This window comes from Squalius cephalus (genome assembly GCF_949319135.1).
Source record: "Squalius cephalus genome assembly, chromosome: 2".
Lineage (NCBI taxonomy): Eukaryota > Metazoa > Chordata > Actinopteri > Cypriniformes > Leuciscidae > Squalius > Squalius cephalus.
Window position 1 is genome coordinate 13,765,109 of NC_137123.1, and position 23,215 is coordinate 13,788,323.

Consider the following 23,215-nt stretch of genomic DNA (forward strand, 5'->3'; position numbering starts at 1 on the left):
CCCATGATATACAGTGCAATGCATAAGTGAATACACCCATGCTAAAGTTGACTAAAAAGAGGAATAAAAAATCATATTTTGGAAATTGAACTTAATGCCTTAATTAAAAAAATTAGGAAAAATCCAACCTTTAAGGACACCAATTTTCTTTGTGAATGAATAATGTATCGTAAATAAATAAATGTTCTTCCTTAAAATACATGGTGCATAAGTGAGTACACCCCTATGTTAAATTCCCATAGAGGCAGGCAGATTTTTATTTTTAAGTATTTTTTTTTTATTTTTTTTTTAGGATACTATGCATCCTGATAAAGTTCCCTTGGCCTTTGGAATTAAAATAGCCCCACATCATCACATAGCCTTCACCATACCTAGAGATTGGCATGGTTTTATTTCAGTTAGCCTAATAGCTAGTTTGATTTGCATTGAGAGATGATCTTATGGAAAGTACCCCATGCCAATCTCTAGGTATGGTGAAGGCTATGTGATGATGTGGGGCTATTTTAATTCCAAAGGCCAAGGGAACTTTATCAGGATGCATAGTATCCTAAAAAATTTTTTTTAAAAATACTTAAAAATAAAAATCTGCCTGCCTCTATGGGAATTTAACATAGGGGTGTACTCACTTATGCACCATGTATTTTAAGGAAGAACATTTATTTATTTACGATACATTATTCATTCACAAAGAAAATTGGTGTCCTTAAAGGTTGGATTTTTCCTATTTTTTTAAATTAAGGCATTAAGTTCAATTTCCAAAATATGATTTTTTATTCCTCTTTTTAGTCAACTTTAGCATGGGTGTATTCACTTATGCATTGCACTGTATGTACTTACAAGGCATTTGCCCACCGGCAACTATAGTTGCCGCTTGGACTTTTGACTAAGTATACAAAAAACTATAGATCTCTTGTAAGATTTGTTTTGTTTGGCTGATTCTAGAGACCTTCATGATTATGTAGATATATATATGTCAACAAAAAATACTTATTAGTAACATGAAAATGACCTTTCTTTGGGAGGGTTTGCCTTCGCCCTGCTTCCTGGAAATAGGGGTAGGAAGTTGACAGCCTCATGTGACAGGGAGGAAGTGAATACCTTTTTTTTTCTCTTGAAATCCTTTATTTGGTTGTTTGCTTGCATTTCATTGAGAAATAAAACATGGACAACATCTAGAAAAATATTTACAAAAGGAAAATGACAACTATGTACTGCGGCAACTATAGTTGCCGGTGGGCTTAAATGGGTTAATTCTCATACTGTATTTTCAGTTTTGGAATATTTATCCTCTCCCCAAATTTGTCACTAATAAAACACAATAAAAATTATTTAAAGAAAAAAATGATATTACCTTTTAATAGTTTGTTTACATCTACCTTGTAAATATATTTTTTTATTAAAAAGGTTACAATTACAACAACAATTCAAGTGTAACCTTACAGTATATTTGTATCAGTATATATATGTCTTTCATATTTCGCCTGACTGTAACGTTGTTTTTATGAAATATTAGGGCATATAAATGTTAATTTGCAGTTTAATACGTTGCTTATACAAATAGCCTACATTTTATTTCAACATATTTCAGTCGATTTTTACAAATCTCAGTATAGCAATACAGTTTGCTTCAAACATCATCATTCATTCACACACGCGATTTAAATTTAAACTCTTTTTGCCAGCTGTGGTAAACAGCGCGCATCTCTGCCGTTCATTCATTCATAAACAGAAACCCGATTCACGTGAACTTACATTTCTCAGCTCGCTCCTCGATATACCCGCACTTCTGAGATACATTCCATTATTCCTCACAGTGCTGCGAAACAGTGTAAACATGTAATGATCTGATAAACTTGTATGTTTTCTCGAGCTGATGGGGGCGTTCACAGAATTGCGCGGATTGCCTCAGCCATTTGCCTTTGAATAGCGCACGCTCTCCATGGGCGGAGTCACATTACTTTTGAATTAGCTCTAATGAGGTCGACTGGAATCGCTCTCTTTAAATACAGATTTCACAAGATGAGAATATTTGTTTTTTATATAAATTACTTCATTTAAAAGAGGAGAATTCAAGCTTCATGCCTGTGTGTCTGTATGTCTGTTAGACTGAGTATTCGCTGAGTTATTGTTCATTTTCGGACGCGTTTCAGAATGGACTACACGGACAGAGAGAAGGCAGAACTCGCTTCGTGTTTATTTTTCTTTGTTTGGCAAAAAACACAACACTTTGTTTTTATTGTGAGTATACACAAAAATAATACACATTTAACAGAATCGATTTATGTATGAAACTCCTATGGAAAATCAAAGTCAACAGAGTATTTATGAGTTTTTTTTTACACTGATAAAAAAAAAAGCGAGCTGGTATCGCCGGCGATACCGTCGACCTCAGGGGGTTAAATGACAGTTGGTCAATTTATGGCAGCCGGTTTCTGCAAGTGAAATTACTTAACTCGAGTTTTAGTGCATTTTACAGTAACATATTGTCGATTACAGTAAAGAACTGCACAATTAACAGTTAATAAAAAAAACCTGGTAAGGTCTAACAGTGTAGTTTTTACAAAGAAAGATTACACTTGAATTGTTGTTGTAATTGTAACCTTTTTAATACAAAAATCTATATTTACAAGGTAGATGTAAACAAATGATTAAAATGTAAATATAAGCCTTTTCTTTAAATATATTATTGAGTTTTATTACACTCTTTATTACACAAAAGCTGTCACTGTGGTGGTACCTTTTCAAAAGGTACACTTTTGTACCTAAAGAGTACATATTAGTCCCTCAAAGGTACATATTAGCAGAGGTGGGTAATCCAGGGGTCAGAAAGTAGAAGTCCTGCCATAGTTTATTCCACCCATGAACCCAGTCAGCTGATTTCACTAATTAGTTCTCTCTCCTGTCTGAATTAGCAAATCCAGGTGATTGGAACAAAATACTGAGGAGGACTTTTACTTTCTGAACCTGGACTTCACACCTCTGCATAGCAATGCCACATGTCAGCCAAGATCAAAGAAATAAACCAGAACTGGACATTATCGTAGCCACAAAATCTGTGTATATTAAATATGGAGTAATTTCAGCCACAGCCTCAGATGAAATCAACTGAAGAGAAAAGAAGACATTAAATCTGTGAAGATCTCAGCAGAGGAGGATTAAACAACTCCACAAACAGCATTACCAGCTTCACTTATTACTAACCAGACTGACTTTAATTCTGTCAGACGTCTACATAAGTTTTTATTGAGAATTAACTGAGGTTTAACTCTAATGTGTTTCATTTGAAGTCACCATAAGAGTGATTAGTGTTTCCATTAGTTGGGCTCTTAACTCTTGTTATACCTGTTTTGGCTGCTATGACAGTGTGTTTGTCAAACACATTTACAGCAGCAAAAAACGCTAAATTGACTTGAGATCAGATGAAGATGGTTACTTGTTGATGGCTTGATAATCATCATGAAACGACCTGATTCACTAAGGTTTTTATAATTTAACAATTGTGTTGTCACATTAATATTTTTTCCACAACACAAACCCTGTGTTACTGCAGCATGAGATCCAGCAATATTTTAACAATCAGAAGACTTTAACAAACATGAACACGAAAAGCCAGTTTATGCTGACACACACAGACATCAACAATCAGCGTATGAATCTCAACAATGGTGACAATCAAAAGTACTTTGCTGCAATGCATGCTGGGTACCAGCATAGTACAAAACTCCCAGCATGCATTGTAACATGACTAAATTATGCAGCTGAATTGTCCTATAATTTTGTTTGATTCAAAATTGCTTTTATTCTTTGCTGTTATTTTTGTTGTGAATTATTAGCTTTTCAGTGATGTGCTAATTTTGTTTATCTGCATATTTGTGATTGATTAGATTTAGATTAGAAGATTAGATAGATTATAAAAACCATCAGTCTGTTTCGTGATGATTATAAAACCATCAACAGATAATCATCATCACCTGATCTCATTTCACTTTAGCTTTCTTTGCTGCTGCAAATGTGTTTGACAAACACACTGTCACAACAACCAAAAAAGACAAAAGGTATAATACGAGTTAAGAGCCCAACTAATGGAAACACTATTCACTCTTATGGTGACTTCAAATGAAACACATTAGAGTTAAACCTCTGTTAATTCTCAATAAAAACTTTTGTAGGCGTCTGACAGAAATAAAGTCAGTCTGGTTAGTAATAAGTGAAGCTGGTAATGCTGTTTGTGGAGTTGTTTAATCCTCCTCTGCTGAGATCTTCACAGATTTAATGTCTTCTTTTCTCTTCAGTTGATTTCATCTTCGACTGTGTCTGAAAGTACTCCATATTTAATATACACAGATTTTGTGGCTACGATAATGTCCAGTTCTGGTTTATTTCTTTACTCTTGGCTGACATGTGGCATTGCTATGCAGAGGTGTAAAGTCCAGGTTCAGAAAGTAAAAGTCCTCCTCAGTATTTTGTTCCAATCACCTGGATTTGCTAATTCAGACAGGAGAGAGAACTAATTAGTGAAATCAGCTGACTGGGTTCATGGGTGGAATAAACTATGGCAGGACTTCTACTTTCTGACCCCTGGATTACCCACCTCTGCTAATATGTACCTTTGAGGGACTAATATGTACTCTTTAGGTACAAAAGTGTACCTTTTGAAAAGGCACCACCACAGTGACAGCTTTTGTACCTTTTTTTCTGAGAGTTTAGTGACAAATTTGGGGAGAGGATAAATATTCCAAAACTGAAAATACAGTATGAGAATTAACTGCACAATTACTAGACATGTTTTCCTTGGATATTATAGGCCAATTTGCAAGCACAATTTGTAAAAAAAATAAAATAAAATTGAGATGCTTCCAACTGTTGCTCTTGCATTCTTTCTTGTGGCTCAGTGACACCTGAATGAATGGCTCATTAAAGGATTAGTTCACTTTTGTGACAAACTTTTGCTGATTATTTACTCACCCCCATGTCATCCAAGATGTCCATGTCTTTCTTTCTTGAGTCGAAAAGAAATTAAGGTTTTTGATGAAAACATTCCAGGATTTTTCTCCATATAATGGACTTCAATGGGCCCCAAACAGTTCAAGGTCCAAATGACAGTTTCAGTGCAGCTTTAAAGGGATTTAAACAATACCAGACGATGAATAAGGGTCTTATCTAGTGAAACGATCGGTCATTTAAAAAATAAATAAAAAAGTTTAAGTTTTATAAACACAAATGCTCGCCTTGCTCTGTTCTGTGATGCACGTTTGTGACGTCTCGTAATACGCAATTACGTTGAAAAGGTCACGCTTGACGTAGGCGGAAGTATGAGTCACTTGTCAGTTTATCGTTTAAAATGCCCATTTTGTGTGCGTATCGGTATTTAAAAAGCCTAAAAGAAAAATTTTGTCAGGACAGAAAAGCGTGACCTTTTCAACGTAATTGCGTATTACATGACGTCACAAACGCGATTTTTGAAATGACCGATTTTTGAAATGACCGATCGTTTCGCTAGATAAGACCCTTATTCATCATCTGGTATCGTTTAAAGCCCTTTGAAGCTGTCCATTATATGGAGAAATGTTTTCATCAAAAACCTTAATTTCTTTTCGACTGAAGAAAGAAAGACATGGACATCTTGGATGACATGGGGGTGAGTAAATTATCAGCAAAAGTTTTTTTTAAAAGTGAACTAATCCTTTAAGTATACGGGCCCCATTGTCTCCTGCGAACCACTAAATATGCATGATGGTGTTGGATCGTTGACGCCCCACTCGCATATTTGCCTGACTACGTCAGACTTCGTACTTCCGCTCAATTTCATTTCGCTTCTGTACTCAGTCTGAGACAGCTTCAGAGCTTTCTGTTTGCCACCGGTCTGGAAACAGCCGGGCCAATCAACGAACAGAGGGCGGGCTGAGAGCCGTGACGTACACGCTGATTGTACCGTGGATGCGTAGATTTACTTAACTTAACCTGCAAAAGTCGTTCACAGCCATGTTCACTCCGGTATTTCGCTCGATGGTTTTGTTTTCGCATCATACATGTGTTTACAGTGAAAGTTAAATGCGGCCGAGCATGCGCATAACACACGCCATAACCAAACGTTATGTGATTGGCTTACGGGTAACCAATGATTTTAAACTTCAGACAAGCGCCCCCTAGCAAGAGAGAAAACACTTCTCTGTTATGCCATTCCAGACTCTGTCTACGAAGCGAAGTGAAGTAGCAGAGTCTGGTATTACCAGGCTACTCGCATATTGCCTTTCCAAACAGAAAGTGTTTTGCAAAATTTAAATCAATGTATTGTGTTATGTGAATGATTAGGGAGGATGATTTTCACATCATTTTGAAGAAAACTCTAGGCGACAACATCCATTAGTCAAAAGTCTTATTGACACATATTTAGTATGTGTTTTGTGGCCTTATTTCAGAAACTTTAGTTTTTAGTAGAGGTGGGCATAGATTAATTTTTTTAATCTAGATTAATCTAGATTAATTTTGAAATTAATCTAGATTAATCTAGATTAAAATGGCTCATTTGAATTCTGCCGAAGGCATTCAGAGTATGTGTGCTACCCAAATAATGACTATAAAAGTAAGTCTTTGAGAACGGGTTTCTCAAGCCAGGTGGCGCATTAGACCAGGTGCTCATCTCCTGTTTCCAAAATGCATCACAAACTGCTTGAGAAAGCTGTTCTACTCATAGACTGTAAAAGGTTACTACTGTACTGTTACCGTCCGTAGGCAACATTAGGTAGGCCTATGTTATTATCAACTACTATAGGCTATCAATTAGGGATGGGCGATATGGCCTAAAATACATATTGTGATATACATTGCAGCCTCTTGCGATAACGATATTATAATAAAACCATTTCAGAACAGGTTACACAGACCCTGCTAAACAACTGCTAAATGTTTTTTTTTTTTTTTTTTTTTTTGAAAGGGTGTATGTAGTTTTGAGAACATATATTGTGCAAAACTGTAAGTATACAACATAATTTTGCAGATAAATAAAATTTAAGTACACTAGCTGCAGAGACTTAAGTAGGTCTAATGTTTATTATGGCTTGGAGCTTATGAAACCCCACATTTAAAATTAGAATATTGTCTAACTGATGTCTTTTCAGTTAAAAAGAAACACAACAACGATTCTTAAAATCGGGCGCTTTTAATAAAAAGAGATTATGTGCTACACCACTCACTAAGATATATGATATGAGATATGAATTTGAGGTGGTAGAACGGATTAGTCGTGTGTTAACTTACCGAACTGTTACACCACACAGTCTACGTCGGACGGCTTAAATACAAACCAAGTCCAAATAATGGATGTTGCACGGATCTTTTACACCAGCTTTCACTTTCAGCCGTGTTTACTTAAGATGACGACGAATATGATGCGTTGCAGCCGGGTGTTCCTCGCGGCCGCGGGTAGATTGCGTCATCATAGCTTGTGTAGCTTGAGCCAGCTCCCAACGCTCCCAACCCAACTTGGAGAATAGATTAACGGCGATATTTTTTTTATCGCGCGATAAGAGTCTCGCGTTAACGCAGCGCGTTAACGCCGATAACGGCCCACCACTAGTTTTTAGTTTTTTCAATAACCATGTATAAACATTATTCTCTCAAAAATACAAACATGTACATTCATGTTGCTCACATGTTATGGTAGCCCTGTTTGTGCTAGTGTAATTACACCTTTGCCATTAATATGTTTATAAGCAACTGAAAAGACCCCAAATGTCAGGGCATGTCAGAACATCTCAAGGACCCCAAAAACACCTCAGACCCCAGAGGGTTAATTCACTCAGTCAAGTGGACTATATTAGTGAACAAATGTAGGTAATAGTAAATAGTGAACACAGCCTCTGATTGTCAACTTTGACCGCTGTTAATTCACAGTAGGGCTGGGCGATATATCGCACGATATTGTTATGCACATCTCATCAGTAAAGCCGGTTCCTTGATTAGTAGTATATCACCATCACCTGCTTTCAGATGGAGCGGCATTTACTACAAAGAGCCGTAGTTAACTGACAAGCTGAGCCATATCGCATTAAAGTCCACATGAAATCAAAATTGACCATATTTACTTTGTTTGCCTAAATTGATCGTTTTGTGGTGAACAATTCATCCATGCAAGTCAATCCACACACAAAAATAATTTGGCTTCGTAATCTTTAATCAAAATCTGAAAATGCCCCTCCCCTCTGCATTGGAGGACCTTCTCTGATGACGTAGGTTTGAGGAATTGGTTTGGGCAACGCTTAACCACTCCCCTCAAACCGTTAGTCTGTTATGAGCAGAGTTGGAGAGGAGGAGCGCTAGAGTAAAACCCTGCCCTCTGTTCAATATTCCGTTTCACTGGGAAATGCGTCACAACACTGGAGAAAAGTCGTTTGCAACTTCCGGTTCAAGCGGACTTTAATATCGCGGACGTATCGCCAGCGATAATTAATGCGATATGGCTCAGCTTGTCGGTTAACTACGGCTCTTTGTACACAGCAAAAACTCCAGTGTTCATTTAACACTCCTGGGAGTGTATATGAGTCCACGTTGAAGTTAATGAGATAATTAAGTGATTAATTTAGTGATGATTGACCATTATTGAAAACACCTGATGTTAACAAGCAGAATCACTGAAGAAGAAAATCTCAAATTGTAAGCCAACGTTATGGCGATCAATGTTTGCTTTAGTTGGGATCTTGACCCTTAGCTGTTTACTTTAGATCTTGTTTGGCTGTTGTATCTGAGTTATAACTGCCAGTTCAACAAAGAGAAAAGTGATCTGATGGTGTTGGTTATATTATAACATTCATCATTTGAACTTGAACTTGAAAATCCTTCTTTCTGACTTAGCATAACTGTGACTCTGCATAAATATCCAGAATTTTTGATATAATATAAAGGATTTCTTAAAAGTTGTTTAAAGAAAACCTTTATTTCAGGCACACACAGACGTCAAGATCTATCAGTCTATGCATCTCAACAATGGTGACGAGCAGAATATTCAATTAGGAAAAGTAAATTACATAGACAATTCAGATCATAATTTATTCATACCGCAATGCATGATGGGAGCCATTAATGAGTTTTGATTGGTGGCAGCCACTGCAACATGCTTTATTATTGTCACCATTGTTGAGATTCACAGGCTGATTATTGATGTCTGTGTTCTAAATGAATTTATTTAAAAGTCTTTTGATCAGAACAATGTTTATTAAATATTTTAAATTATAAGTGAAGTACTGATAATCGTAGGTTGAAGAATCACAAAACTGCTGCTAACACGTTAAACCAAACTATCTCAATAACTTTCCTTTTTCAGATCACAGCATGATTATGTCAAAACATAACCAACACTGTCAGAGCACACTTTACTTTGTTCATTTAACTGTTATAAATCAATAACAGCAGTCAATCAACAGTAAAAATTAAAGTAAACATATAATGGTCAAGAGTCCAACTAAAGCAAACACCCATCACCTTAATGGTAACTTACAATTTGTGATTTTCTCCTTCAGTGATTCTGCTTGTTATCATCAGGTGTCTTCAATAATGCTTAATAGTCACTTAATTAATCACTTAATTATCTCATTAACTTTAACACTCTTGAGTGTTAATTTAACACTCATATTTTAACACTTGACACTCTTGAGTGTGGACTCATATACACTCCCAGCCCCAGGAGTGTTAATTTAACACCGCTCCATCTGAAAGCAGGTGATGGTGATTTACTACTAATCAAGGAACCGGCTTTACTGACGAGATGCGCATAACAATATCGTGCGATATATCACCCAGCCCTAATTCACAGAATATTCCTGTAGGCTACTTTCTCGAAAATGTCAAATATTACCCAGAATGCATTTTTTATGGTATATTGATGTTTTAATGGAAAACAGCATGTAACTGTAAAATGTGGCCCTATAGTGTGAGGCTTCCTCAAACACCACAGCCAAAATTGTATTTTTATTTTTTAGAAGAAAAAAAGAAAAAGAAAAACTTCTCTATTTTACTTTTTTGCACTTTCACTTTTGCTCTAGTTTCAGTAATAAGCTTACACTATTATTCAGGTTTTGGAATGAAGGGGAGCCAAATAATTCAGGAAACGAGGACTGTGTTGAACTGATTCCTTCAGACTCCAACCAGAGCTGGAATGATCTCCCATGCTCTGTCAAGAGGAAAGGTTTTTGTGAGAAATAGGGTTCATCCCGTCTTCTGTTTTTAATTGTATTATTTTATGAAATCATCACTCTTATTCATTTTTGATTACGGTTCCTGTCTTTTAAACAGTCTGCTACACAGCAAAATCCCCAGTGTTAAATTAACACTCCTCAGTAGGGCTGGGCGATATATCGCACGATATTGTTATGCGCATCTCATCAGTAAAGCCGGTTCCTTGATTAGTAATAAATCGTAGTAGTAACAAGTAGTAACTTGTTGAGATAGTTTGGTTTACCTTGTTAATAGCAGCTTTGTGAGTCTACAGCATATGATTTTCTATATATTTCTTATAACCCATAATATTTAATAAACATTGTTCTGATCAAAATACTTTCAAATTATTTTTTTTAGAAACATAGACATCAATAATCAGTCTGTGAATCTCAACAATGGTGACAATAATAAAGCATGTTGCAGTGGAGCCACCAATCACAACTCATTAATGGCTCCCATCATGCATTGCGGTATGAATAAATTATGATCTGAATTGGCTATGTAATTTACTTTTCCTAATTAAATATTCTGCTCCTCACCATTGTTGAGATGCATAGACTGAATCTTGAGGTCTGTGTGTGCCTAAAAGAAAGATTTTTTATTTTTTAAAACAACTTTTAAGAAATCCTTTATATTACATCTAAAATTATGGATATTTATGCAGAATCACAGTTATTCTGTGGTCAACAACATACATTTAAGTGAGAAAGAAGCAAACAAGGAGTTCAGTGACCAAGCTCAAATGATGATTGTCATAATATAACCAACACCATCAGATAATTTTATTCTTTGTTCATCTGGCAGTTATAACTCAGATACAACAACCACACAAGATCTAAAGCACACATAAAAGGGTCAAGAGTCCAACTAAAGCAAATACCCATCACAATAACGGTAACTTACAATTTGTGATTTCTCCTTCAGTGATTCTGCTTGTTAACATCAGGTGTCTTCAATAATGTTCAATCATCACTAAATTAATCACCTAATTATCTCATTAACTTAAACACTCTTGAGTGTGGACTCATACACTCCCAGGAGTGTTAATTTAACACTGGAGTTTTTGCTGTGTACAAAGAGCCGTAGTTAACTGACAAGCTGAGCCATATCGCATTAATTATCGCTGGCGATACGTCCGCGATATTAATGCGATATGGCTCAGCTTGTCAGTTAACTACGGCTCTTTGTAGTAAATGCCGCTCCATCTGAAAGCAGGTGATGGTGATTTACTAACCAACAACATAAATCGAAGTCAGAAAGAAGGATTCAGTCTCAGGGGTGCAAACACATGTATGGTCAAAAAAGAGAGAGGTAATCGAAGCCCTCGTCCCGCGGCAAATATCCAGATACTACATTGCCACCATCCCCAACCCACCCCTATAGGCACATAGAGTCAAATGAAATTTAGAAAAACTATCTTGCACTTCTTCTTCTTGCTTTACTGCTACTTCCTGAAAACAATTTCACCTGATGATTTGAATAGCTCTTTTTGTAAAGAATTAATAATTCTAGGATGATTGGGGTAATTGTGTAGGGTAGGCCTAGTGCATCTGCATAGAAACTAAAAAACAAAATACAAATATAAATATAAATACAATAAAACACAAATACATGAGAAATAAAGCAGTGCTTTATGTTTTTCAGGTAAATTAACTGTATTAAGTATTAATACAGTTTATCTTTTGACAAAACGTGATTTTTCTCTTTCTCTTTTGTTGTTTGATTAACTTTGGTGACACAAACAGCTGCAGGTATATTGGGTGCTGTCCCTTTAAGACGAATGCACGTATCTAATACCGGTAATGACACGCATCCGTTTTATTTTGACTGCGTTTACGGGGAAACTCGTTGAGACGGACACTGGCTTATTTTTTCGTGCACATGTCTGTTCAAACACAAATAGATAAGAAAAAAAAGGGAATTCGGTGTTCACGAACTTCACGTGCTGTCTGCGACTGCGTAGCTCTGTGCGCCGACAGACCATTTACATTTGGATGTTAAACATAATATATATAGCCTGATACAGCAAAGACAACGTCGGCAGTATTGACGGCAAAATAGGCTACAGAATATTTCGTTCTGTAGGCCTATTGAAAGGGGCAATATTTGAAAATCGATAATTAGGCCTATTTTTTTAATTACAATTATATATGCATTTGTCAAAACCAGGAGACTTTCAAGCATCAAAATGTAATTTATTAATATGTATACGCGCCTTCTATTTTGTCTGAAAACTTCCAACACTAGTGCGTGTAGCGTGAAAAATAGGCGTCGGTTGCGGTTCTATTTCTAGCACACGGTTTCGGCGCGGCTCGAGAAGTGTGTGTGTCACGCAGGCATTGTGCTCTAACACAAGCTCTAACCAGTTAACATGAGAGCCGACATAAAAACGGACACTCCACGCCACGCAGAGAGAAATGTGATGCAGTGGCAGATCCAGAGTGAGACAGAAACACTAGTGGTTCACGCTTGCGCACATACTACTGGTTTGGCGCGTAGTGTTCTGATTCGCTTATTTCCTATTTACTTGTTGGTGGACGCAATTCAGAAGTACTGTTGGTTAAATTATAGTCAGACCCTCTCAAAACATAACCAACACTATAAGATAACATTTAACTTTGTTAATTTAACTGTTATAAATCAATAACAGCAGACAAACATTCAAGTTAACATATAATGGTCTAGAGCCCAACTAAAGCAAACACCCATCACCTTAATGGTACTTACAATTTGTGATTTTCTTCTTCAGTGATTCTGCTTGTTAACATCAGGTGTCTTCAATAATGCTCAATCATCACTAAATTAATCACTTAATTATCTCCTCAGCCCTAAATGCCGCTTCATCTGAAAGCAGGTGATGGTGATTTACTACTAATCAAGGAACCGGCTTTACTGACGAGATGCGCATAACAATATCGCGATTTAAATCGCCCAGCCCTACAATACTACAAGTCAGTAGTTCTTGTGTTTCTCTTTTTTCTGTTCTTGTTTCTCTTTCCTTCAGTGAGTCTGCTTGTTATCATCAAGTGTCGCCACTAATGGCCAATCATCACTTAATTAATCACTTAATTATCTCATTAACTTCAACACTGCTTCAGTGTTAATTTTAACACTCTGTAGTGTGGACACATATGTACACTGAGGAGTGTTAATTTAACACTGGGGATTTTGCTGTGTACTGTAATTTTATTAAGCAACTGCTTTCATGATATCAGTTTCTTTTAATACTATTTTGTAACATACAGGGAAATTCATATAATAGAAAAATGTAAAACTGTCAAAAAACAGTATTGCTATAATAAACGTACAACATCAGATGGGTGAACTCGGTAATCTGGGACTAGTGTGGCACTAGTCATCTGCTAGTAATCTGCTCCATCACAAGCAGATCTATGCCAACATAACCTTCTTCTAGCTGTTATTATGCGTCTCATTTGCTGGTTGAGGTGAAAATCACAGTAAAATATAGAAGTCTATAGCATCCCAGATTGTCCTGATTCACAAATTATTCTGATATTTAGTGTCTGTGAAACTGCTTTTGATGTTGATTGTGTTTTGATTTTTTTGTATTTCTTTCACTTTTAATAAAATGGTCAGTAACCATTATTATTAATATAGTAAACTGTAACTGTGTTTTATGGCATATTTCATTCTTGTATATCTGTTTATTGCACAATGGCTATATTTGCTCCAGTCCAGCAGGGGCAGCAGAGAGCAGGTTTATCAGACTGAAGTGATCAGAGAGGAACAGAAACATCAGATTCAGGCACTTTCTGCTGTTTCCAGAATCATCAATGCAAAGGTCCAGTTTGGCCTGTTTAAGGGTGTTTGAGTTTATTTTTCCATCATGATATCAATTTTGTTTTGTAATTGACTGTAATTACAATTACATATTCTTAGAAAGAGAATGTAAAATTGCCATTATACAAGAACTGAGATTAATCTATAATAAACTCACAATATTCAGTTTTTCACATGCTATATTTATTCATACCATCTAAGTATATAAATGGCGGAACACTGACCCTCATATACTATACACTGAGTAAATCCATGTTAATATCCTGTAGTCACCCACTTGTGTTTAAAAGTTATCTTAAAAACATGATTCATCCCCTTCTAGTTAATTGACATCAAGTTGCTCTGTAAAAAAAAATGTACTGTCAAATTTATAGCAACTTACTGGCAATTTTAGTTAACTGAATTTGAGGAAATCAATCTTAATTTGGTCAACTGCCATTTCACATTTATACAGTGATGTTATTTAATTTGTATCCACTAAAAAAGAAAAAAATATATAAAAAATATATTTAATTTAAAGCTGCAGTAGGTAACTTTTGTAAAACATTTTTTTTTTTTACATATTAGTTAAAACTGTCATTATGTCATGATAGTAGAATATGAGACAGATAATTTGTAAAAAAAAAAAAAAAATCAAGCTTCTCTGGCTCCTCCCAGTTGCTGCAGTAACACAGGGTTTGTGACGTGAAAATATTAATGGAACAATATATTTGTTAGATTATAAAAACCTCAGTAAATCAGTCTATTTCATGATGATTATAAATCCATCAACAGGTAACCATCATCACCTGATCTCATTTCACTTTAGCTTTCTTTGCTGCTGCTAATGTGTTTGACAAACACACTGTCACAGCGGACAAAAAAGACAATAGATTTAATAAGAGTTAAGAGCCCAACTAATGGAAACACTAATCACTCTTATGGTGACTTCAAATGAAACACCTTAGAGTTAAACCTCTGTTAATTCTAAAATCAACTGAAGAGAAAAGAAGACATTAAATCTGTGAAGATCTCAGCAGAAGAGGATTAAACAACTTCACAAACAGCATTACCAGCTTCACTTATTACTAACCAGACTGACTTTATTTCTGTCAGACGTCTACAAAAGCTCTTATTGAGAATTAACAGAGGTTTAACTCTATCATTTGAAGTCACCATATCAGTGATAAGTGTTTCCATTAGTTGGGTTCTAAACTCTTAAAGGGACACTATGCAAGTCTGAGTGTTTTTTCTCTACGAGCTCCCCCTAGTGTCTGGTAGTATAATGCTTTCAAACACTCTGTCGTAAAAACAAACTGTTGTCCCTCCCCCCTTGCCAAGAGCAACCCAGCTGATCAGCTGTCAACCCAGCTGAGCAGAGGAACCGGCTATTTCAAAACCAGTTATGTCTACCGAGGCAAGTAAAGCAATACTTTCTTTCCAACTGATGGCGAGTTTTTTATTTATTGTGTTGTCATGCATACTAGTATTTTTACCGGGAACGAACGATATGAACGAGGCGAACTACTGCTTTCGTGTTTGTTTGTTTGTTTGTTTTTGGGAGAATGGGCATGAGCATAAAAAATATATATATATCGGAGGCTAATATTTGTCTAAAGTTATATTAGCAAGGTCTATAAGTTCATCTGGTAGAATGATGGTTTACCTTTGCTTGTCTAAGAAAACATCAGAACGTTTTTTCTAGCTCGATCATGATATGTGCAACATTTTGCGCGTCTGATATTGCCTACTATCAGACGCGTTGACTTAGTGACATAAAATAAAAGTGTAAGTTACACAAATAAAACCGACAGAGGAACGGCCAAACAACTACAGAAATCAAACGTGTTTGCTATGACAATGCTAACATCAAAGTTATAGTATCTAGCGTACTAGTAAGCCCCTAACAGACAGCGATCATAATAAAAACCTTTACAGACAATAGCAAACATCCTGAGGTCACAATTACTTGAAATTTAAATATTAAACACAGTTTATTCCAAAGATACTTAACTTACAAGTGCAACAGCAGGATCAGCATCCGTTTTGCAGGCTTCTGTTTCTCTCAGTTCTCACCATTCTGAAAAAGCCGGTCCGATATATTTACTCGAGTCTGACTTCTTGCTCGGTCAGTCTCCCGTTTCCTCTTTCGTTGGTCCTCCGACAAAGATTTCCTAGCTTTCTGCTTCTTTTTTACAGGCTCAGCCTCAGCCATAACTCAATCTATCGTTGCCCTTTGCTTATAGCTAGCCCGCCGGTGCTTGAATAGGGGCGTGTACGTGTGCAGTGCCGTCAAGCAATTCGTTACATCGCGAGACCTGATATCACGCGATACTTCCTGACACCGACCCGCGTCCCAAAGTTGCAAGTGAGTTTTTTCCGCTCTCGGGCACCAGGGGGGTGCGAAACCACCACCATTCAACCCGAAATAAGTAATATAACCATTCCACTGACTCCGAAGCTGTTCAGTTAAGGTTAAAAAGTTACCTAGAGCACCTTTAACTATATATATTATGTCCTTTTTTTGGCCGCTGTGACAGTGTGTTTGTTAAACACATTTGCAGCTGCAAAGAAAGCTAGAGTGAAATGAGATCAGGTGATGATGGTTTCATAATCATCATGAAACAGACTGATGCACTGAGGTATTTTAATCTCAATATTATTTAATTTTAAGTCAACAATCAGAGGCTGTTTTCCCAATCACACCCTATGCCCTCATTCACTATTCCCCATTTCACCAATAAAGTCCACTTGGATGTAAAGAAGTGAGTGAATTGAGCCACTGATGAACTCCTGATAAGCAGAATCACTGAAGGACAGAGAAACAAGAACAGAAAAAAGAGAAACACAAAAACTACAATTGACTTCCAGCTACACTGAGTGGGAAACCAGTTTACAAACCAGTTTACGATTATTTCTTTCATACATGTACAAAAGTTCTTGTTGAGAATTAACAGAGATATAGTTAATAATAAAGTTTGTTGTCACCATGATGGAGATCAGTATTTGCTTTAGTTGGTCTCTTGTCCCTTGACTTCTTACCATTCATCTCTCTCTGACTGCTGTAACTAGGGCTGGGCGATTTAAATCGCGATATTGTTATGCGCATCTCGTCTGTAAAGCCGGTTCGTTGATTAGTACTAAATCGCCTTCACCTGCTTTCAGATGGAGCGGCATTTAGGGCTGAGGAGAGAATTAAGTGATTAATTTAGTGATGATTGAGCATTATTGAAGACACCTGATGTTAACAAGCAGAATCACTGAAGAAGAAAATCACAAATTGTAAGTTACCATTAAGGTGATGGGTGTTTGCTTTAGTTGGGCTCTAGACCATTATATCTTTACTTTAATATTTACTGTTGTTTGTCTGCTGTTATTGATGTATAACAGTTAAATGAACAAAGTAAAATGTTACCTATAGTGTTGGTTATGTTTTGACATAATCATGCTGTGATCTGAAAAAGGACACTTATTGAGATTAACTTGTTAGCAGCAGTTTAGTGGTTTTTCAGCCTATGATTATCAGTACTTATAATTCAAAATATTTAAGAAACATTGTTCTGATCAAAAGACATTCAGATAAATTCATTTAAAACACAGACATCAATAATCAGCCTGTGAATCTCAACAATGGTGACAATAATAAAGCATGTTGCAGTGGAGCCACCAATCACAACTCATTAATGGCTCCCATCATGCATTGCGGTATGAATAAATTATGATCTGAATTGTCTATGTAATTTACTTTTCCTAAATGAATATTCTGCTCCTCACCATTGTTGAGATGCATAGACTGAATCTTGACATCTGTGTGTGCCTAAAAGAAAGATTTTTTTTTTTTTACTTTTAAGAAATCCTTTATATTATATCAAAAATTCTGGGCATTTATGCAGATTCACTAACCAACAACATAAATTTGTGTTTCTCTTTTTTCTGTTCTTGTTTCTCTGTCCTTCAGTGATTCTGCTTATCAGGTGTTCATCAGTTTCTCAATTCACTCACTTATTTTCATTCACTCTGTCAAGGGGACTATATTAGTGAACTAATGTAGGGAATAGTGAATGAGAGTATAGGGTGTGATTGGGAAAACAGCCTCTGAGTGTCGATTTTGAGCACTGTTAATTCACAGTATATTCCTGTAGGCTAGTTTTGTTTTACTGTTTTAATGGAAAATGGTATGATATTGTCAGAATTTGGTCTTTTTTTACAGCAAGGGTTAACAGTGTACGATAAGGTCCAGTTCTGGTTTATTTCTTTACTCTTGGCTGACATGTGGCATTGCTATGCAGAGGTGTGAATTCCAGGTTCAGAAAGTAAAAGTCCTCCTCAGTATTTTGTTCCAATCACCTGGATTTGCTAATTCAGCAGGAGAGAGAACTAATTAGTGAAATCAGATGACTGAGTTTATGGGTGGAATAAACATATGGCAGGACTTTTACTCTTTGGCCCTGGATTACCCACCTCTGAGTTTAGGTTAGTCCTCCTGTTTAAAGGTGTTTGACTCTATGCAGAGTTTCGGAGAGTTTTGTTGTGGGAATGAAAGTATTTTTCTCTGTGTCTGCACTAATAAAGCCACTTCCCGTTTAGAGTTAGCACTATTTAAAAGAAACCATTACTATCGTTCAACCACAGTTTATCTGTGAACACTTGCTGTCAGACATAAGAGCAAATAATGGAATTAGAGGACATTTATGAAAATGTTGAACATGATGATATTAAGGACATAACTGGACCTCAAACACAAAATCACAGCCAGGATGAAGGAAAAGATGGAAAGTGCAGTAAGTAGAAAGTTTCATTTGAATAGGAAATGCTGTTGTTAACTTTTGAGGAAATGAGAAATGTTACTTATAAATGTAATCTTTTTTCAAAGAACAATAATGTTTCTGCATTTTATGGTATTTATTAACATGAATTTATTTTATTTAACTTTTCAACAAATGTTCTTATTTGCATATTTAACTGTAGATATTCCGCTATCATTATCAAAGAATAAACGTTTTTATTAAAAAGGCCTGTGTATTGTCTAAAGATAAAGGTGGATTTATTTGAGCCTATTTCTAATAATATGAAGTGAACGGTTGTTAACTGATATGTGTGTGTTTTGTCTCTGTTTGTCAGGAGGACGCAGGTGTTTGGTGTTGAAGACAGTGTGTCTCGGGCTCATTTGTGTTCTTCTGCTGGTCTTCATCACACTGTACATCACCATCACAGCAGACAGAGACCTGTTAAAGAGTTACAAGAACACAGTTGAAGAGTTCAATCACACTATCATCAGCTTACAGGACAATTACACTGATCTAATGACTGAAAAAGACCAACTGAAGAACAACTTCAACTCTTTGAGTCAGAAGAAACTGGAGTTAGAGACCAGAGTCAATGATCTCAGTGCTGAGAAAAGCCAGTTACAGAGAAGTGTTGATGCTTTGAGTCAGAAGAAACTGGAGTTAGAGACTGAACTAAGGAAGTTATACGAACGAGGTCAGTACAAATGGATTTATATGTGTATTTGTACTTTACAATGCCATTAATAGATACAATTATTTATGTTTATTGAAAGGAAATGCCAGTTTTTTCTTCATATCCAGTGAGTTGAAGAGCTGGTCTGACAGCAGGCAGTTCTGCAGAGATCGAGGAGCTGATCTGATCATTATCAACACTGAAGAGAGGCAGGTGAGTTCAGTGGCAAACCCAGTCAACACTATGATCTCACAGTGATGTCACCATGTGGTCACAACGTCAGCAATCTGAGTTCACAGTGTTCTAAAAGTGTAACCTCACAGCGCTCTCACTGTGTGCTCAAACTATGACCACAATATGAGCTCATCCCAGCTAGAAATGTTATTGTTCTATGAATGTTTTGAGAGCATTATGTTATGTTCTTGTAATATTTTCTGTAGCTAATTTTATTTTTGTAACCAGAATGTTCTCCTAAAAGGTAGGATAACACTTTCTATAAACATTTCAAACATGTTTAGTGATGACATTGATAGAACATTATCCCCCCTAACATTCTTAGACAGTTATAGCGGGAAGTTTCGATGTTTAGAAATTATGTTTAAGAGGTTTACATGTTGAATTTAGTGATGATTGAGCATTATTGAAGACACCTGATGTTAACAAGCAGAATCACTGAAGGAGAAAATCACAAATTGTAAGTTACCGTTATGACGATCAATGGTTGCTTTAGTTGGACTCTAGACCCATATATTATTAACTTTAGATTTTGTTTGTCTGTTGTTTCTGAATTATAATCACCAGTTGAACAAAGAAAAAAGTGATCTGATGGTGTTGGTTATGTTATGACAATCATCATTTGAACTTGATCACTGAACTCATTAAAATCCTTCTTTCTGACTTCGGTTTATGTTGTTGGTTAGTGAATCTGCATAAATGCCCAGAATTTTTGATATAATATAAAGGATTTCTTAAAAGTTGTTAAAAAAAAATCATTCTTTTAGGCACACACAGATGTCAAGATTCAGTCTATGCATCTCAACAATGGTGAGGAGCAGAATATTCAATTAGGAAAAGTAAATTACATAGACAATTCAGATCATAATTTATTCATACCGCAATGCATGATGGGAGCCATTAATGAGTTGTGATTGGTGGCAGCCACTGCAACATGCTTTATTATTGTCACCATTGTTGAGATTCACAGGCTGATTATTGATGTCTGTGTTTTAAATTAATTTATCTGAATGTCTTTTGATCAGAACAATGTTTATTAAATATTTTGAATTATAAGTAAAGTACTGATAATCATAGGCTGAAGAATCACTAAACTGCTGCTAACAAGTTAAACCAAACTATCTCAATAAGTTTCCTTTTTCAGATCATAGCATGATTATGTCAAAACATAACCAACACTATAAGATAACATTTTACTTTGTTCATTTAACTGTTATAAATCAATAACAGCAGTCAAACAACAGTAAATATTAAAGTAAACATATAATGTTCTAGAGCCCAACTAAAGCAAACACCCATCACCTTAATGGTAACTTACAATTTGTGTCCATCCATGTCCAATAACATTTCTAGCTGGGGTGACTCACATTGTGTCCATAATATGAGCACACAGTGAGTGCACTGTGCGGTTACACTTTTAGCTCACTGTGAACTCACATTGTGGTCATATGGAGAGATCACTGTGAGATCAACATGTTGACTGGGAATATATCTAGTTTACGGTAATTCTGTTGTGAATGAACATACTTAAATATATTTTGTCATACATAAACAACCAACAAAAAGTCACACCAGAGCCTCATGTTTTATCACTGCTTGGAAAATAAATTCTACTATGATATAACAAACGTCTTTCATATTTTATATGTTCTTGCTGTTGAATATAAATTTTTAATGCTGGTAATTGTCTTTATCTCCTGTCCAACAAATAATACCAGATGAAGATCTAAAATGTAATGATGATTCTCACTGTTTAGTGTTTTTATTTTTTTATTTCTTTCACACACAGAAGCACATATCTTCATTAGTAAAAGAGATTGTGTGGATTGGTTTGTCTGACATTGTGAACGAGGGCAAAATGAAATGGGTGGATAATTCACCCCTGAATCAAGGGTAAGTGATAAAACACTCAGACAATCACTGTGTATCTTTTGCCTTTGTTTTTTAAAGCATATTTTTTTTATAGCATGAGTGAGTAAATGCTTTTAGAGCTCTTCAGGAACTGAATCTGATTGTATTTCATTCAGGTTTTGGGAAAGTAATGAGCCAAATAACTCGGGTGGAAATGAGGATTGTATTGAACTAAATCCTGCCAAACCCGTCCTGAACAACTGGAATGACATCCCGTGCTCAGCAATGAGAAAATGGATTTGTGAAAAATAACATCCATTCCTTCATCTTCATGATAGCTTGAACTCATATCTTTCAGCTTCATTAGTTCATTAGTCATCTTTTCTGATAGTTGCTGTCAGCGTTTCATAAAATAACTAACTTCAGGATTTCATTTTTTATCAATCTTTTTATGTATTTTTTTAGAACACAAGAGTAAGTATGTTTTTTACTACAATAATAAATAACTGACTATTTTTCTGAAATCCTAGGAGACAATCACAGTAAATGACAAGTTTCCCTGATTCACACTGTTATTCTGATACTGAAAGACTGTAAAACTGCTTATCAGTTGAATTGGTTCTCTTGAAATAAAATGGTTACTTTTACTTTTACATTATAAGCATTGTAAACCCAGATCATTTTTGTTTTCCTTTCATATTACGTTCTTGTGTCTGCTTTGTTGCACTATGAGAGATTTCCTCCAGCCCAGAAGGGGGCAGCAGAGAGCAGGTTTATCAGCGTTTAGATGTCTCAGTGAACTCTGCAGGCTATGGACCCTTTTCATGTTTCTAGGGTTCTCAGTAGCAGAAGCCGTCATAGTAGACTACTGTAGCAGTGAATGGGTAATTTTTATAATTCCATTTGCTCCAATAGCAAAAAAAATAAATAAAAAAAAAATAAATAAAAATACATTTGTGATAGTGTTTCCATGACTTTACTAAAGAAGGAAAAAATATAGAGATTGACTACAGCAGTCAAAGATGTAAATTTGCTGTCACTCCCTTAGCCATATTATAAACACGCTTGCATTAGCGTTAATTAGTTTCTTTGTCATTTACTGGCATGGTAACATAACACAAAGTATTGCATTATAAATGCACTGTAAAATCTAATCAGCTAGTCTTACTTTAAGAAAGCATGCAAACCGGTTGGCTTAAAAAAACGTAGTAAAGTGAAATAGGAATAGTATGTTGTACTGACAAATGCTTAGTATATTTCACTTACACAAGAGTTTTATTAGTGACAAAAAAACAAAAAACAAAAAAAACACATAATAAATCAAACTTAATTGTTGTTGCGTTCAGAGGCTGTTCGAAATAAGTCAGTATAAACTAAGAGGAATGTATATGTTTAAAAAAAATTAATAGCACACAGCAAAATCCCCAGTGTTAAATTAACACTCCTCAGTGTTTATATGTGTCCACACTACAGGGTGTTAAAAATTAACACTGAAGCAGTGTTGAAGTTAATGAGATAATTAAGTTAACACTGAAGCAGTGGTGAAGTTAATGAGATAATTAAGTGATTAATTAAGTGATGATTGGCCATTAGTGGTGACACCTGATGATAACAAGCAGACTCACTGAAGGAAAGAGAAACAAGAACAGAAAAAAGAGAAACACAAGAACTACTGACT

At 35.7% G+C, this 23,215-nt stretch overlaps 2 protein-coding genes across 4 annotated transcripts in view; both read left to right on the plus strand.

Annotated features, from left to right (window-relative positions):
- LOC307152240 (uncharacterized protein) overlaps nucleotides 1–14,492 on the plus strand; it is a 54,723-nt gene extending 40,231 nt beyond the window's left edge. The window contains exon 5 of one of the 3 annotated variants that reach the window (XM_079860707.1): nucleotides 13,907–14,491. In XM_079860707.1, coding sequence (XP_079716833.1) covers nucleotides 13,907–13,949 — 43 coding nt within the window. In that variant the 3' untranslated portion in view covers nucleotides 13,950–14,491. Of the gene's footprint in view, nucleotides 1–10,067 lie in introns of all 3 variants that reach the window. The other 2 variants (XM_079860705.1, XM_079860706.1) reach the window with 2 other exon arrangements.
- Nucleotides 14,493–18,084: 3,592 nt separating this feature from the next.
- LOC307152631 (uncharacterized protein) lies at nucleotides 18,085–22,453 on the plus strand. Its single transcript, XM_079861442.1, has 5 exons — nucleotides 18,085–18,773; nucleotides 19,114–19,473; nucleotides 19,553–19,665; nucleotides 21,476–21,579; nucleotides 21,714–22,453. The coding sequence occupies exons 1-5, from the start codon at nucleotides 18,665–18,667 to the stop codon at nucleotides 21,847–21,849; spliced, it is 822 nt and encodes a 273-aa protein (XP_079717568.1). The 5' UTR covers nucleotides 18,085–18,664; the 3' UTR covers nucleotides 21,850–22,453.
- The last annotated feature ends 762 nt before the right edge of the window (nucleotides 22,454–23,215 follow it).